Source organism: Triturus cristatus, chromosome 5_1 (assembly GCF_964204655.1).
Source record: "Triturus cristatus chromosome 5_1, aTriCri1.1, whole genome shotgun sequence".
Lineage (NCBI taxonomy): Eukaryota > Metazoa > Chordata > Amphibia > Caudata > Salamandridae > Triturus > Triturus cristatus.
This window is the reverse complement of record NC_140587.1, coordinates 709,283,091-709,299,549: the sequence shown is the minus strand read 5'-3', so window position 1 is coordinate 709,299,549 and position 16,459 is coordinate 709,283,091. Positions and strand designations below refer to the sequence as shown.

General features: G+C 49.2%; 1 protein-coding gene across 1 annotated transcript in view; it reads right to left on the bottom strand.

The window, feature by feature from the left end:
- Window positions 1-16,459, bottom strand: part of GAREM1 (GRB2 associated regulator of MAPK1 subtype 1) — a 442,505-nt gene that overhangs the window by 64,315 nt on the left and 361,731 nt on the right. Inside the window, exon 4 of the mRNA XM_085605691.1 lies at window positions 15,049-16,227. Within this exon, the coding sequence (XP_085461817.1) occupies window positions 15,049-16,227 (1,179 nt within the window). The remainder of the gene's footprint in view (window positions 1-15,048; window positions 16,228-16,459) is intronic.

The following is a 16,459-nucleotide window of genomic DNA, read 5'->3' as shown; positions in this document are numbered from 1 at the left end:
TTGCCCCCGGGTCCCTCGTCTCTGCTCCTGCTCTCCTCATGGGACTCGAGGAACAGGCAGCAGGCCCTACTGACCAATCACAATGCTGTAATGAAGCATTGTGATTGGTAAGCACCCAGGCTCCCCTGACAAATCACAATGCTGCAGTGAAGTGTGGTGACTGGTTTTGAGCATCCTGGTTCCATGCTCAACCAGGGAATGGGGGCCTGGGCTTGCTCTCCATGCAGGCTGTAATGCAGCCTGTATGGAGAACGGGGAAAGTGCGCATGACAGGTTTGGGTGGTCCAAGAGGGCCGACCAAACAGTCATTGCGTACTTAGGGGTGGGCAAACCACTACTCCTCTACCCTGCTCTGAGAGCAGAGCAGTCTCGCCCAACCGCAAAGCAGGACAAAGCATAAAATGATAATAACTCTAAGTTATTATAATTTTATGTTTCTTCTTCGCACTGCTTAAAAGAAGTGGGGTGATGCCCCTTCGCCATAGTGAGGAGCCGCCACTGTAGAACAGTCATCCCAATAGTTTTCTTCAATTTCCATCCTTTTTAAAACATTAGGCAGTTTCCCTATGTTTAAGCAATTTGGGTAAAAAAAGAAATGCAGCTCTCTTGCAAATTAAAATAAATTGCTCAACCGACTCACTAGCTAAATCAACCTTTATGGTGACTCTCCCACTGGTACGCTGTATGCTCCTTCTCACGGTCATCCTAGAGGTAAAATCGCTACCTAATGACAGGACGAAAAGGTTCTTCAATAGCTGTTAATTTAAAGTTTTCAGGTGCTGGTGTTGCACAATCATGTCTGCATTATAGGTGGGATGCTACCTTCTCTACGCATAACAGTGCTCTGGGGAATTTCCCTTTTGAAAAAAGTATCAAATAGGTTTGTGCATTTGGTCATCTGCTGAGGAGATTGGACGAATGGACTGATAATAGCACAGAGCCTATGGACTCAGGACTACAGGGTTATCATGCAAGTAAATATTTCCTATTCACACCTTTGAAGGTAGATTTCACAGAAATTGAGAATTCCTCTGACAGGCTAGACACAGAATGGCCTGTGGGTTCCAAGTACAGTACAGCACTGAGTGCTGTACAGGGCTTTAAGTGGGATTCAGAAACTAGGGAGTCTCTCAAAGGGGCACGGCTGATATAATTAAAGGCGTAGCTTAAAAACACAAAAGCAAAAAATCTGTACTTAGCATAGTGTACCGCCTGGCCGGTATTTTGCTGCTTCTGTCATTGCATACAGATATATAATACAACAAGTAACTACACCTGAAACAAGCCAATACTATTGGCTTTGTCAATGGTTGTTAGTTGTAATTAGATTAATCAGAAAGAACTATGGATCAGATACAATCTAAATGAATGCCAAAGAACTACTACTGAACGTATCAGGGGAAGAACCTAGGCATTAATGCATTTGGGTGACCCTAGGCGGTGGGAATGGCTAAGAGAAATATTGCCCGGTGTGGGTGAACCCGGAGCCTCCGCCAGAGGGGGAATAGATGTCAGATATTGACTAGTGTCGAAATGCGGAACAAGTGATATATCAGGGAAGGGAGTGCCCAAAAGTGTGAGGGGCCTGAAAGGAGTTTAGAGGGGATTAGTGTCTTGATTGTTCTTGAGGGATGACTAGCACATGGGCATTTTGTAATTGGATTGTGTGCCTGAGGTGATTCAGTAATATTGGGATAAAATGTGATGGTGTTTTATGGACGCTTCCGGATTGTTAGGTCACCATGTAAGTAACTGAAAATCTATGCTTTACCCATGCAAGCTGTATGATGCAAATAAATAAAGAGATATTAAAAAAAAGAAAGAACTATGGCTTTGTTGTACATAATATGAAATGCTTCAGTTCTGAAATGAGGAGGTTGTGAAGGAACTAGAACGAGTACATCAGAGGCTTTTGAGCAGTGGTACTGCTACAGAGTTAAGATTTTTTTTTTTTATCCTGAGGGTAAGGGCAAAAATGGAGAGACCGATAGGGACCAGTCTCAGCACATACTTTTTAGAGCTGCTGGCACTGAGCACCGGCAGGACCCGGCCCACTTAAAGCTGTGGTGCTGCATAACATTATCTGTTGGGCAATAGAGAGGCAATAGTGTGCTTAGAAACCACTCAGTCGGCATCACTGCTTCAAAAAAGTCATTAATATTTGACCAACAGAGCACAGGTCCCTGGATCTTTCAAAATAAAGTATGCAGAGTTAGTTATGTCTCCTTTGCCCAGAAACCATAAATGAGGAGAAACTGTTCAAAGAATACCCTCCTCATTAACATGGATCTCTGAGTGGACCTTTCAGGCAAAGGCAGGATAAGGTTTTGAAGACTTTATTTAGCACTTTCAGCCATAAAGGGACTTTTGTGTGCAGCAAGTACAAGGGTCAGCCTTAAGATGGCATGTGTTCCCCGAACCACCATGTCGGTATTGAATGGTGTCAAAAGTTCTGAGGCACACAGGGCTTGCACCTGGTCTTTGTTATTTCCACTATGAAGAATTCTTCTATCATATAGGTCTTAAGTGACATGAAACCTCTGGCCCAAATGGCTTATAAATCAACCTAGCCGTGAGAATGCTCAGGTCCATGAAAATCACCAGATTTGAAGAGAACAGATGTATTGAAACCACCAGGCAGTTATTAACAGTCTCACTGGTCATAGAGAAGGACTCCCCACATGCCTGTGTTGTTCATGTGCGTCTTTTCTGGTCTGGATTTCAGCTATGGTTGGAAGGCTTTCAATGCTACAAGGACTGACTTCAACCCAAACATGTTTAGGTAAAGATGAAACTTGCACAACTTGTATTTCTACAAAATTATTTTAAATCACCAGGTATAGAGACTCCCGCTTTCACTGGTAATGCACAAGGGCATAGGCTCCACTGTTAGATTATTTTACCGGCCGGAGGTTGTGGATGGAGATAGAACAGAGAAGTGACAGAAGTTGACCATGAGAGAGAATGCTGAAAAGAAAAGTAAAGCAAAGCACCAGCAACAGCCGAAGGCTTTGAGGGAGGTGGGCGGGTGCATGTGAATCTACAGCACTACATGCCACGAACAGATGCTTACTTGATACCTTTGTGGCATGTGTAGCTGAAGATACACATGATCTACATAGACTCTAAAGCAGTTGTTAGCCAGAGGATATTGCAGAGGATTTAAAAAGTGTATGCAGTACAGCTTGGCCAACTTGAGCTTGGTGACATGCTAGAACATCCATACAGTAGTGTCTGGTAAATGCGGGTGGTGTGGACTAGGTAGCTGCCTTACAGACGGCAACTGTGAGGATATCACCGAAAAAGGTCATGGAGGCTGCTTTCTTGCATGTAGAATGTGGCATGGTTGAGCAGGAAGCTCTCTTTTGGCTTTGCCGCAGCAGGTCAGAATGCACTTGACTAGCCAGCAAGCGATCCCTGCTTTTGAAATAGCACTGACTGTGTGGTTTAGTGTAGGCGACAAATAACTATTGCGCTTAACAAAATGGTTTTGTCCTGTCTATGCAGTACATGAGAGCCCTCTTACCATTTAATGTGTGAAGGGCTCTCTCTGCCATAGAGTCTGGGTGTGGGAAGAACACGGGGAGTTCATTTGTCTGGTTCAGGTGGAAAGGGGAAACCACCTTGGATAGAAACATGGGGTTAGTAAAAAGTAGCCTAAAAGCGTGGAACTTAAAAACTGGCTCTTCTAGCGTGACAGCTTGGCTCTAGCTCACACTCCTGACAGGAGCGATTGCAATTAGAAAAGTACATTCCATGAGAGAAATTGGAGACGGCACTTATGAAGGGGCTCATGAGCCTAGTGAGAACAATATAGAGATTCCAGGACGGGACTGGGAGCAACCTGTGGAGATGACCCTCTTAAGTCACTTCATAAAGGCCTTAACGACTGGCCCTCTAAATAATGAAGAGTGCTCCCTGTTCTGTAGATATGATGCAACAGCAGCCAAATGCAAACAAATGGAAGTGTAAGCGAGATCTGTGCGTTGCAAGTGGAAAAAGTAGCAGAAAATGTCTTGTACACATAGCTTGAGTTGATCGATGAGTTTGGGTAGGCAGTGGTGGACAAACCTTTTTCACTTTTTCGAATAGCAGGCTCAACATGTGGGATGACCTCTTTGAGAATGGACATAATCAATCAATCAATCAATCAATCAATCAATCACAGACATTTATATAGCGCGCTACCTACCCGGAGGGTCTCAAGGCGCTAGGGGGGGGGGGGGAGGGCGGGGGGGGGGAGTGCCGCTACTGCTCGAATAGCCAGGTCTTGAGCTTGTTCCTGAAGGAGAGGTGGTCTTGGGTCAGGCGCAGGTCGGGAGGGAGGGAGTTCCAAGTCTTGGCGGCCAGGTAGGAGAAGGATCTTCCTCCTGTTGTCGTTCTTCGGATACGGGGGACGGCGGCGAGGGCGTCGCTGGCTGATCGGAGATGACGTTTGGGAGCGTAGAAGTTGATGCGGTTGTTGAGGTAGCTCGGGCCTTGATCGTGTAGGGCTTTGTGTGCGTGGGTGAGGAGGCGGAAGGTGATTCTTTTGTTGACGGGGAGCCAATGCAGGTCTTTCAGATGTCCGGAGATGTGGCTGTGACGTGGGATGTCGAGGATGAGTCTGGCTGAGGCGTTCTGGATCCGCTGGAGTCTCTTCTGGAGCTTGGCGGTGGTTCCGGCGTAGAGGGCGTTGCCGTAGTCCAGTCGGCTGGTGACGAGGGCCTGGGTGACCGTCTTCCTGGTCTCGGTGGGGATCCACCGGAAGATCTTCCGTAGCATGCGCAGGATGTAGAAGCATGACGAGGAGACGGCGTTGACTTGTCTGGTCATGGAGAGGGAGGAGTCCAGGATGAAGCCCAGGTTGCGTGCGTGGTCTGTCGGTTTGGGTGCGCAGCCCAGGGCGGGGGGCCACCAGGAGTCGTCCCAGGCGGAGGGCGAGGAGCCCAGGATGAGGACTTCTGTCTTGTCTGAGTTCAGTTTCAGGCGGCTGGTCGTCATCCACTCGGCTACGTCTTTCATCCCTTCGTGAAGGTTGGCTCTGGCGGCGGCGGGGTCGTTGGTCAGGGAGAGGATCAGCTGGGTGTCGTCGGCGTAGGAGATGATGTTGAGGTTGTGTTGGCGTGCGATAGCCGCGAGGGGACTCATGTAGACGTTGAAGAGGGTGGGGCTCAGCGAGGATCCTTGAGGGACGCCGCAGATGACTTCGGTGGCCTCTGACTTGTACGGTGGTAGACGGACTCTCTGTGTTCTTCCGTCGAGGAAGGAGATGATCCATTCCAGTGCCTTCTCCTGGATTCCGACGTTGCTGAGGCGCTGCACTAGGGTGCGGTGGCAGACAGTGTCGAATGCCGCGGAGAGGTCTAGGAGGATGAGGGCCGCTGTTTCTCCGTTGTCCATCAGGGCTCGGATGTCATCGGTGGCAGCGATGAGGGCGGTTTCGGTGCTGTGGTTGGCTCGGAAGCCAGACTGGGAGGGGTCGAGGGATCCATTCGTCTCGAGGAAGGCGGCCAGCTGCTTGTTGACGGTCTTCTCTATGACTTTGGCTGGGAACGGGAGGAGCGAGATGGGGCGGTAATTCTTGAGTTCGGTGGGGTCCGCTGTAGGTTTCTTTAGAAGGGCGCTGAGTTCGGCGTGCTTCCAGCTCTCCGGGAAGGTGGCGGTGTCGAAGGAGGTGTTGATGATGTCCCGTAGGTGGGGTGCGATGACCGCGTCGGCCTTGTTGAAGACGTGGTGAGGGCAGGGGTCGGTCGGAGATCCGGAGTGGATGGAGTTCATCATGCGAATGGTGTCTTCGGTGCTGATCGGAGTCCAGGCGCGGAGGGTGGTGGTGGGGGGCGGTGGTTCGGTTGTGGCGTGCGTCGGTTGAGTGCTGAAGCTGTTGTGTATGTCCGCGATCTTGTTGTGGAAGTAGGAGGCGAGGGAATTGCAGAGGTCTTGCGATGGGGTGATGTCGTTGTTTCCGGCGTTGGGGTTGGAGAGCTCTTTGACGATGTTGAAGAGTTCCTTGCAGTTGTGTGCGTTGTTGTCCAGCCGGTCCTTGAATGCAGTTTTCTTGGTGGCGCGGATCAGTTGGTGGTGCTTCCGGGTGGCCAGCTTGAGGGCGGTCGTGTTGTCCGGTGTTGGTTCTCTTCTCCAGGCTTTCTCGAGGGCTCGGCAGTTCTTCTTGGAGCTCTTGAGTTCGTCGGTGAACCATGGGGCCTTCTTGCTGCCGGGTCTGCTAGGCGGGGTCCTCAGTGGGGCGAGTTCGTCCGCGCAGTTGTTGATCCACTTCGTGAGGTGTCGGCGGCCTGGCTGGGGTTCGCTGAGCTGGCGGGGGGGTGCTGGCTCAGGGAAGCGGCGAGCTGGTCGGCTGACATACGCACAGCATGCAGATTAAGGTAGCTAAACTCTAGGACCTCAGGAGCCAAATTGCTAGGTTGAGCTTCTTGGGTCAGGGAGCCTGACTGTGCCCTGGTGTTGAGTGAGAAGATCAAGCCATATGGAAGCTTCTTGTGAGGGGCTACAGACAACTCTAGAAGGGTTGTGAACCAGTGTTGTCTGGCAAAGTCATTACCCACTCCCAGAAGGTACTCAGCTAGCAGATGTACCTTGTGGTGTATCGCCCACTGCCAAATGTTCTGCACCAGCGCTGAGAGTTGTGGGGAATTCTTGCCAAAGGTAGTACATGGCAGTCATGTTGTCTGTTTTGACCAGGACTGTCTTCTGATGGACGTGGCAAAAGAAAGCTTTGAGAGCCAGTTGGACTGCCAGTAGTCCAGATAAATGATGTGAGAGGTTTGTTGAAGGGGAGTCCACATGCCTTCAATGGTCATATCTTTGAAATGCGCCCCTCACCCTGTGAGAGGTGTCTGGGCTGATGGTCACCTGGGAAACTGAGTTTAGGAAGGGCCTGTCTTACCACAGATTGTTGCTGTTCCACTACTGTTGAGAGCGATTGGTGCTGGCCCAAACTAACACTAGATCCTCCAAAAGACCCTCTGCTTGTGACCATTGTGCCAGTACACACTTTTGAAGCAGACGCATATGTAAGCAGCCATGGGGAACTATGGCAATGCATTAGGCCATCATGCCAAGGAACTACAATACTGTCCTGACCGTTAGCGGGCAATCTGGCTGGAGGCTACAGGAGTAGAAAGCTTGAATCCATGCAGGGCTGGGATGAGCCTTTCCAGTAACTGAATTTAGGAATGCCCTTAAGAAGGGTTGAATCTGAAGGAGGTGAAGGTGGGACTTGCCCACAAGATTGTGGAGAAGATCTATGGTGATCTGGGTGTGGGCCAAGCACTGCTGTCTACTAGCACTCTTGATCTGCAAGTCGTTGAAGTACGTAAACACGTGGATGCCACTCACCCAAAGATGAGTGGCTACCACTTCAAGGCATTTGGTAAAGACTTTGGGAGCAGTAGTTACCCCAAATGGCAGAACCTTGAATTGAAAATGCTGGCCACTTAACACAAACCTGAGGTATCATTGGTGCCCTGGGTGGATCGTGGTGTGGAAATAGGCATCCTTCAGGTCGAGAGGGGACATGAAGTAGCCTTGTTGCAGCAGAGGAATAACGTCCTGGAACGTGACCACGTGGAAGTGCTCTGACAGGGTGTACTTGTTGAGGGAATTGAGGTGGGGTATGGGCCTGAGTGACCCGTCTTTCTTGGGGATGAGAAAGTATAGGGAGTACACCCCTTTTCCACGCTGTTGTGGAGAAACAGGCTTTGAGTAATAGCACATCCTCTTCATCCTGGAGGAGGAGCTGGTGTTCTGTGGAGAGGAAGTGTTTGTGGGGAGGGGTGTTTGGGGGTGGAGCAGTGAGTTTTAGGCAGCAGCCCAGTTGTACAATGGACTAAACCCATTGTTCTGAGGTGATGTTGTGCCATTGTACAAGAAACTGCTGCAAACGTCCCCCAACAGGTGTAATGTGGTCGGGTGAAGGGTGAGGGAATCCTTGCTTGGCAGGAGTGCTTCTCTTTGCTGCACCACCTCTACCTCTGGGGTTATTTCCCCTCTATGCACCAGTGGATTAACCCTGGAAGGTTTGCTGCTGTTGCCGTTGCCTCTGGTAAGAGGTGAAAGCTTTTGGAAAGGTGGCCTTGGTGCCATCATGGAAATGTGAGCCACAAAAAGAGCTGCGGGTGATGGGGACTGAAGAGCCCCCATTCACTTGGCCATGTCCATGTCCTTTTTGATTTTCTCCAGCATCTGAGAAACCGAGGGGCAAAGAAGTGTTCCCCATCAAAAGGCAAGTTGATAAGATGCTGCTGGGTTTCTGGCTTAGAACCAAGAATGAGAGTGCTAAAGCAGTGTAAAAGTTGTGTTGGAGATGATCTTGCCCCCTGCTATGATCGCTTCCGCCCTTTACCTGTGCTGATCCGATAGGTGTTTGATAAGGGCTCCCATCTTGTTCCACTGTGCTCGGTCATACCTAGAGAGTAGGCCGACTGAGTTGCAAATTGAGAGGCAGATTAAGTGGCCACTCGTTTGCCCGCTGCATCTACCTTTTTACTTTCTTTGTCAAGGGACTGGGATTCCCCAGTAGCCTGGGCATTCACAACCAGAGATTCTGGTGGAAGCTGTCCTCTGATGTAAGGCAGGTCCAAAGTGGAGGTCATATATTTTTTGTCAACCCCGGGCGTAGCTATTCAGGCCATAACAGGGTCTTTAATCCTGAGTGGATTTTAATATACCCTTAACCATGGTTAAGTATGGTGTTGAGCGCTGAGTGTGTGAGTGCTTCAACTAGGAAGTCGTCCTCCTCTTAGAAAGTGTGTAAGCCCATCTTATGAAAGGTGGCTCCCTCTGAATCACCTCATGATACGAGGTGGTATCATCTGGTGGAAAAGGCTTGTCTGGGTAAAGGTCAGGATCGTTGATACCTGGTGGGACAACAAGGATCATCCTGGGGCTCCGGGTCATATGGGGCATCATATGAATCAGTGGGATCTCAGGGACTACCCTCCCGATAGGACGAATATGCGGATTCCTCTGGCAAGGATGGCGAAGGTGGCCTATGTGGTGGAGGGGGGAGTAGGGGCTTTAGGTGGAGGGGTGGGTGCTTTGGGTGGAGGAGGAGGAATTTTAGGAGGAGGAGGAATGCAAGACTATAGGGCTAGTGCCCATGTCTCGCTGCTTCCTCAGCTTGAGAGGTGGTGGTGGCTTCAGCGCAAGCTGCTCCTCGAAGGTAAGCTTTCTTTTGCGAGGAAGAGTATCCTGCACCCTTGGCAGAAATCTTGCCCGTTTGCGGGTAAATTAATTGTTTCTTCTGCTTCCTGCTGAGCTCCTCTTGAAGGCACAGAAAAATGGGGATGGCAAAATCCTCGGAGCTCGCTAGGGAATGCGCTATGAATGGATGAGTGCGGCAACAGCTGTTTCGGCATCAGAGCAGGTCTGGGTGTTGACTGTTGCTTCGGTTACGAATAGCCCATCTGCTTTGACACTGAGGAACTGGAAGGCACTGAGGGCACAGCCGGCACCGAGGAAGACGAGGTCTTTAATGGCTTTTTCAGCACTGTAATCGGAGTCGGCGTCAGCTCTGAAGCCTTGTGTTTGTGCTGCCCTTGGCTAGGATGCAGTGGGGGCCCGGGAGGCTGTTGATCTAATACCGGGCTTGATGTTAGACCCCCTCAGGGGCGGTGGTCGACCGATTGTTTTTCTAAGTGTGACAGTACTCATAGTTGACATCTTCGGATGTTTGCCTGGGCAGGGGTGGGAAAGGCCACTAGTTGGTCGGTGGAGGCATCCGCTTCCTATTCAACATCCTCCACAAGAATGTTGGAGTTATTCTCATCACAGCGCTGCACCGTCTTGCATCAAGCAAAGTGCCAATCACTTTGGTATCTGAGGGTCTTCTTGGAACAGAACTGGAAGCAGGCAGACCGGAAGGTCGCGTCATGCTCCAGCGCCAAGCAGAGGTTACAGACCAACTTATAATCTTTCCACAAGTACTTCGAGTGGCACCCTGGAAAGTTCTGGAAAGGGATCCTTTCGATTATGGCCTGCACATTCTCGAGAGGGTGACCGAGGACAAGGGCCCAAGTGAGGGCATTGAAGATATCCCTGGAGCGGAACCAACTAATCTGGACAGAGTCGAAGAGACTATTGCAAATGCAATTATTTTTAGTCAACAGGAGTGGAGGCGCCAGAAGTGCCCGACTTGGAGCGCCAAGCGTTATCTCCGGAGCTTCAGCAACACACGTCCGAACCTGACTGAGGAGAAAAGCAAACAATGGTGGCAATGTCCATGGACATTACCAGCCATTCTTCGTGACTCGAAAGACTTGTTTGAAGAAAAACAAATTGTACACATCAGAGCCCAACACCAGATGTCAGGAGTAAACAGAGCATGTGCATGTGTCACGGACAAATTGTTTTGTATTCAAAGACAGTCTTGGACTATAAGACAGATACAGTAGATAGAACCATGTTCCACCACAGAGATTGATCATTGTTCCTATAGTTTACAGAAGCAACAAAGAATTCATATTTTGAGCACCCTTTAACTTCATTAAACCAATGATCTAGTTCTGATGGCTCTCGACTAAGCCGATCCCCTACATAGTTTGGATGCTGCTGAGCTGACAGTAATGGATTCGCAATCAAATCCAACTGTGTCTACTTTTAAAATAAGGATTGATGGCCTACAAAAAAAACTATGATCAAGATGGGTTTGTGCATTCCAATGGAGAAAACATCCCGGTACGCTGCAAATAACACACAGCAAAGACTATTTAATATTTAGGTAAAACACCACATTGTATCCTACATCGGAAACAGTAGAGCACAACATATCTAAACATGAGAATGTTATGCTACGATGCCAAAATACACAGCTCTCCAAGTAACTTCAAGACATTTGCCCTGCTTTGGCAGGCTCTATCACATCACGCACCCTTTCAGAGATGGACAGAATCAATTAACCCATCTGAGGAGAGGGAGTGACTGGAACAATGTTTGAACGATTCACACGGACACTCTCCCAACAAAAGACAATGGGAAACAAAAGACCATGCCACCCAAACAGACCTCAAATAACATTCTGATGACAATATCCTGGTTCTCTCATTAAATGCAACATGGAATCATAGACTCTTTAAAATTACGTTTTTGATACTCCCATTCCTGCTTTTCTGTAAGGCGTCTGTGGTGACTGGTTGTGGGGAACAAGGTACAGTGACTATTTTATGAAGAAGGTCTGTTTTCAAAGTAAATTATGCAAGCTACAGATATTACAGCCTGCCCAATTAAGGACTATCTTATTCCAATAGAGGCTTGGAAAATGTACGAATAATTCTTTGGATGCAGATGAGCTGATACAAAATTTATAGTAAATCAGACAAACCTTTTTCAGAGATACTTATACAGTTATAAAGAACTGTGTGACTGTGAACCAAAATTACACAGGTGACACATCGGAAAGCACCAATTAATGGGAGGTGCGGATCCTACTGAGAACACTGCATTGTAATGGTAAGACGTGCAACTGTAAATTTATATACGGTCAGATAAGTGATCAATTTTGTTTCTATTACTGACTTTACGAGTGAAACATTTCAGGACATAGCAGAATATGGGAATAGTTTCTTCAGTCAAATAAAATGTGCCAGACTTTCATTTTCCATGATATTTTATGAGCGAAGAAATACACTCCTGGGTTTCCAGTAAGGAATTGTACTGATTATCCAACCAGCAGCATTCATTTTAATACACCCCAGTTGTGCAACATAAGTCTGTTCCTACAAGCCCTTCTGATCAATATCGCTTACAAGCACCTAGTTATTGCAGCTCTGCAGCAGGTGAACCAACCTTTTTATGATCAATTTGGTGAAATCATGTTTTCATTCTTCCATCGTCTCTTCGCACTTAAAAATACATTTCCTTCTACAAAACAAACCTTGTCGATCGCAAAAAATATATGTTGTTATTCAACCAAGTAAATCCTTCTTCCCCTGGCTATGTAGCAACTGTCAAATACATACACAGAAGTGATGCAAGTAGGAAATATTTACCAACAATATGCTAGATAAGGCATGTGTATGAATTGAAAGACTGATGCAGGCAGGTGTGTGTCACCTGCATGACGTTCTAATCATTGGAAGGCAGGCTAAGCTTTATATATTTCTATGGGACGATTAACTGAACAACTAAATTGGATAATACGAAAATCAGTAATTCACATTGCTAGTAAATGGCACAATCTGTGATAGCCAGCACAATCTTAAAAGAAATCACTATTTAAGTCGCATTTATTAAAAGAGAAACCTCTTTTTTCAATGTGAGGCAAATCACAGCACTTCATAACCTCGGCGGCATAGTAAGTACTACAAAAATCATGAGGTTAGCCCACCAAGAAATGCGTTTTAGGCCCCATAGGTGGTATGTGCAGCGCTATATACATAATAACACAAAAAAGATACAAAACTGTAAATATCAAGCGCTATTATTACCATAACTCCTTTTTTGTGGACCGTAAATGTCTCAAAATGGCAGACTCCATTTAAAATATATGTTAATTCAGACATTCTACTTCCATCTCTGAGGACTAGAGGACACACAAGTTCAACAGTAACCTAGGTCTGTCGGTTTTCTTCAGGGTTTGTTATGAACAGAAATAGGATGATGGAAGTACAGAATAAGCATAGGTAATGCCAACACGTCTCACCTACGAGTGAGCTAGTGTCTTTTAGTCATGTTGCACAGCAGCATGGCTGATATGTAGCATGGCTGAAAATAAAAATAAAATAAAAGGTATGACGCTTTTTCTTATTGCTGGCAGGACGGGAGGCAACAGCTAAGGAGGGATTATCGGGAGAGGCACAAACAATGGAGGGTGTGGAGGAAAAGTGATATGCAGGGCGGGAGAACACAAAGGGGGAGGGACAGCTAGACAGTACTAGGAGTTGTAAGCAACACGGAGGGAGGGTGTGTTAGAGGGCAACATGAACGACAAAATGTGAGAGGGCATGCGCCAAGCAACGTCGGAAAGAGGGAGGGCGGTTGGGCCAAGCAACGTCGGAAAGAGGGGGGGGGCGGGTGGGCCAAGCAACGCCGGAAAGAGGGGGGGCGGGTGGGCCAAGCAACGTCGGAAAGAGGGGGGGGGGCGGGTGGGCAAGCAACGTCGGAAAGAGGGAGGGAGGGTGGGGCAAGCAACGTCGGAAAGAGGGAGGGAGGGTGGGGCAAGCAACGTCGGAAAGAGGGAGGGAGGGTGGGGCAAGCAACGTCGGAAAGAGGGAGGGAGGGTGGGCCAAGCAACGTCGGAAAGAGGGAGGGAGGGTGGGCCAAGCAACGTCGGAAAGAGGGAGGGAGGGTGGGCCAAGCAACGTCGGAAAGAGGGAGGGAGGGTGGGCCAAGCAACGTCGGAAAGAGGGAGGGAGGGTGGGCCAAGCAACGTCGGAAAGAGGGAGGGAGGGTGGGCCAAGCAACGTCGGAAAGAGGGAGGGAGGGTGGGCCAAGCAACGTCGGAAAGAGGGAGGAAGGGTGGGCCAAGCAACGTCGGAAAGAGGGAGGGAGGGTGGGCCAAGCAACGTCGGAAAGAGGGAGGGAGGGTGGGCCAAGCAACGTCGGAAAGAGGGAGGGAGGGTGGGCCAAGCAACGTCGGAAAGAGGGAGGGAGGGTGGGCCAAGCAACGTCAGAAAGAGGGGTGGGCGGGTGGGCCAAGCAACGTCGGAAAGAGGGGTGGGCGGGTGGGGCAAGCAACGTCGGAAAGAGGGAGGGCGGGTGGGGCAAGCAACGTCGGAAAGAGGGAGGGCGGGTGGGGCAAGCAACGTCGGAAAGAGGGAGGGCGGGTGGGGCAAGCAACGTCGGAAAGAGGGAGGGCGGGTGGGGCAAGCAACGTCGGAAAGAGGGAGGGCGGGTGGGGCAAGCAACGTCGGAAAGAGGGAGGGCGGGTGGGGCAAGCAACGTCGGAAAGAGGGAGGGCGGGTGGGGCAAGCAACGTCGGAAAGAGGGAGGGCGGGTGGGGCAAGCAACGTCCGAAAGAGGGAGGGCGGGTGGGGCAAGCAACGTCCGAAAGAGGGAGGGCGGGTGGGGCAAGCAACGTCGGAAAGAGGGAGGGCGGGTGGGGCAAGCAACGTCGGAAAGAGGGAGGGCGGGTGGGGCAAGCAACGTCGGAAAGAGGGAGGGCGGGTGGGGCAAGCAACGTCGGAAAGAGGGAGGGCGGGTGGGGCAAGCAACGTCGGAAAGAGGGAGGGCGGGTGGGGCAAGCAACGTCGGAAAGAGGGAGGGCGGGTGGGGCAAGCAACGTCGGAAAGAGGGAGGGCGGGTGGGGCAAGCAATGTCGGAAAGAGGGAGGGCGGGTGGGGCAAGCAATGTCGGAAAGAGGGAGGGCGGGTGGGGCAAGCAACGTCGGAAAGTTCAAGCAACATCAGAGAGAGGCGGGTGAGGCAAGGAACACCGTAAAGAGGGAGGGTGAGGGCAAGCAACAACAGAAAGAGGGAGTTTGGGGGGCAAGCAACAACAGAAAGTTCATGCAACGAAAGAGAGGGATTGGGCAAGCAACACCAGAAAGAGGGAGGGTGGGGGCAAGCAACAATGGAAAGAAGATCGTGTAGGGGCAAGCAACAATGGGAAAAGAGAGGGTGGAGAGGGCAAGCGACAAATGAAAGTTCAAGCAACAACTAAAAGAAAGAGGGTAGGGAGCAAGCAAAAACAAGGGCCACAACAGATTATGGACAAGCAATACGGATGAAGGACTGCAGGCGAGTGGGAGCAGGCAACACTGCAGTGTGACGAAAGAACACAAAGTCAGGAAAAGTACACAAGGGAGCAAGCTGAAAAAGACGCACTCTTGTTGAATGCTTAAACATAAAAATAGTAGTGTCTAAAAAAATGAGCAGTGAAAGACACATGTTCATGGCGACCATGCAGCAAGAGAAGGACAAATACACAAAGAGGAAGGAAGCCTACGAAAGCTGAGTAACAAGAAGAAAGCAAATGAGTGATAATAGAGCCATTCAAAGGTAAGCAATGGGTAGCCTCTACGCCCAGTGTTAAGAGAACAAAAGTTCTCGAAGAGACAACGAATGCACGGTCTAGTTGATACCTAAAAATGATGTTTGGAAGTTAGTTACTTACAGCTTCTGATTTAGGAGGCACTGGAGGTGGAGGCAGAGGAGCATCTGCCGACACCGTTGTTGCGACAGCTTCAGGAGAAGAAAAGAGAGACATGGCACACTTGGCCTGAACGGGTTTTCGGAAATGGTCACATTTGCTACGCTCGCTGAGTGAGCGTGTTAGGGGCAGCCCACCATGTCTGCCCAGAGCCCACTGATCCATCCATAGCTCTTCGTATGCAATTTCTGCCTTGAGTGGCAGGCGCTTTATTTCTTCGCTCACTTCTGGAAAAATATAATCGCTTTTGTTGTCAGTGGACTCCAGGTACTGTGGAGAGTCTTGGGGATACGTGGACCAGTCGCCACACAAGTCCCTGCACCCCTGCAGATTCACTTCACTGTTTCCATGCAAGTTGTTTCCGTAAACACAGACTGAAAGCCTGTGGAAGGACTGCGTCAATTCGTCGCGTGCATAGCTGAGGGAGTTGGGCACGTGGCTGTGCCCAGGACACCGGCTTTTCTTAGGGCTCTTCGAATCCTCATTCCAGTCAACCTTCACATCTCTCACAGCACGAGAATATTCATCAATGTCAAACTGCTCTTCACAGATGTCCTGCCAGTGCTGCGTCAGGCTCTCGGGCCACGTCTCTCCTTTCAAGACACTCTCTGGAAGGCTAAACTTTGGAACTGATAAATGAAGCGGAAAATGCATTGGGATAATTTTGTTGGTGCGCAGCACGCAGCAGACCACCACAGTTTTAGTCTGAATGTTGACAAATTTGTATCGATGGCCCTCGCGGATGAAGTGTAAGTCATAGGGGTTTCTTGGCGGGGCACTGGGTACAGTCACATTTACGGGCAGTCTAGTTTTCTCCACAATGTTGCGGATGGTGTGCTCACCCTCTTGCATTTGGAGTTCAAGGGGACTGCGTGTGCTAAATCTCCCTTTGCACTGGAAAGGAAGGCTAATGCTTTCATTAGTCCTGTGGTTCATACAGATGAGGCATGGCATTTTGCCTTTACCCAACTTCGTAATGGAATTCAGCTTGCCAATTCTCTTGAAGATGGTGTTCAACCTAGACTTTTCCTTTGATGTTTTGGCATACAGGATTTCAGCTTGCCCCATCAACGTGAGCTCGTCGCCCGTACAAAGGGTGATGTTGTACACTTCAGTGTCTTCATTTGATTCACCCGCAGCAACCTGAAATACATTTAAAAATACAAGTTAACAACTTACTGATATGTATATAAAAACAATAGCAAGTAGTCGGGTAGAAATACATGTAAGCAATAATTCTGAATTTACGTTACAAACTATGGTCTGGGTCCTTCTCCAATTTAAATGCATAGAAAGTGTTGCTTAAAAATAAAAAAAAGGTACATCAAGCAGAATTTACTTCCAATCACCATCATGTGAGTAGTTACAAAGTGGT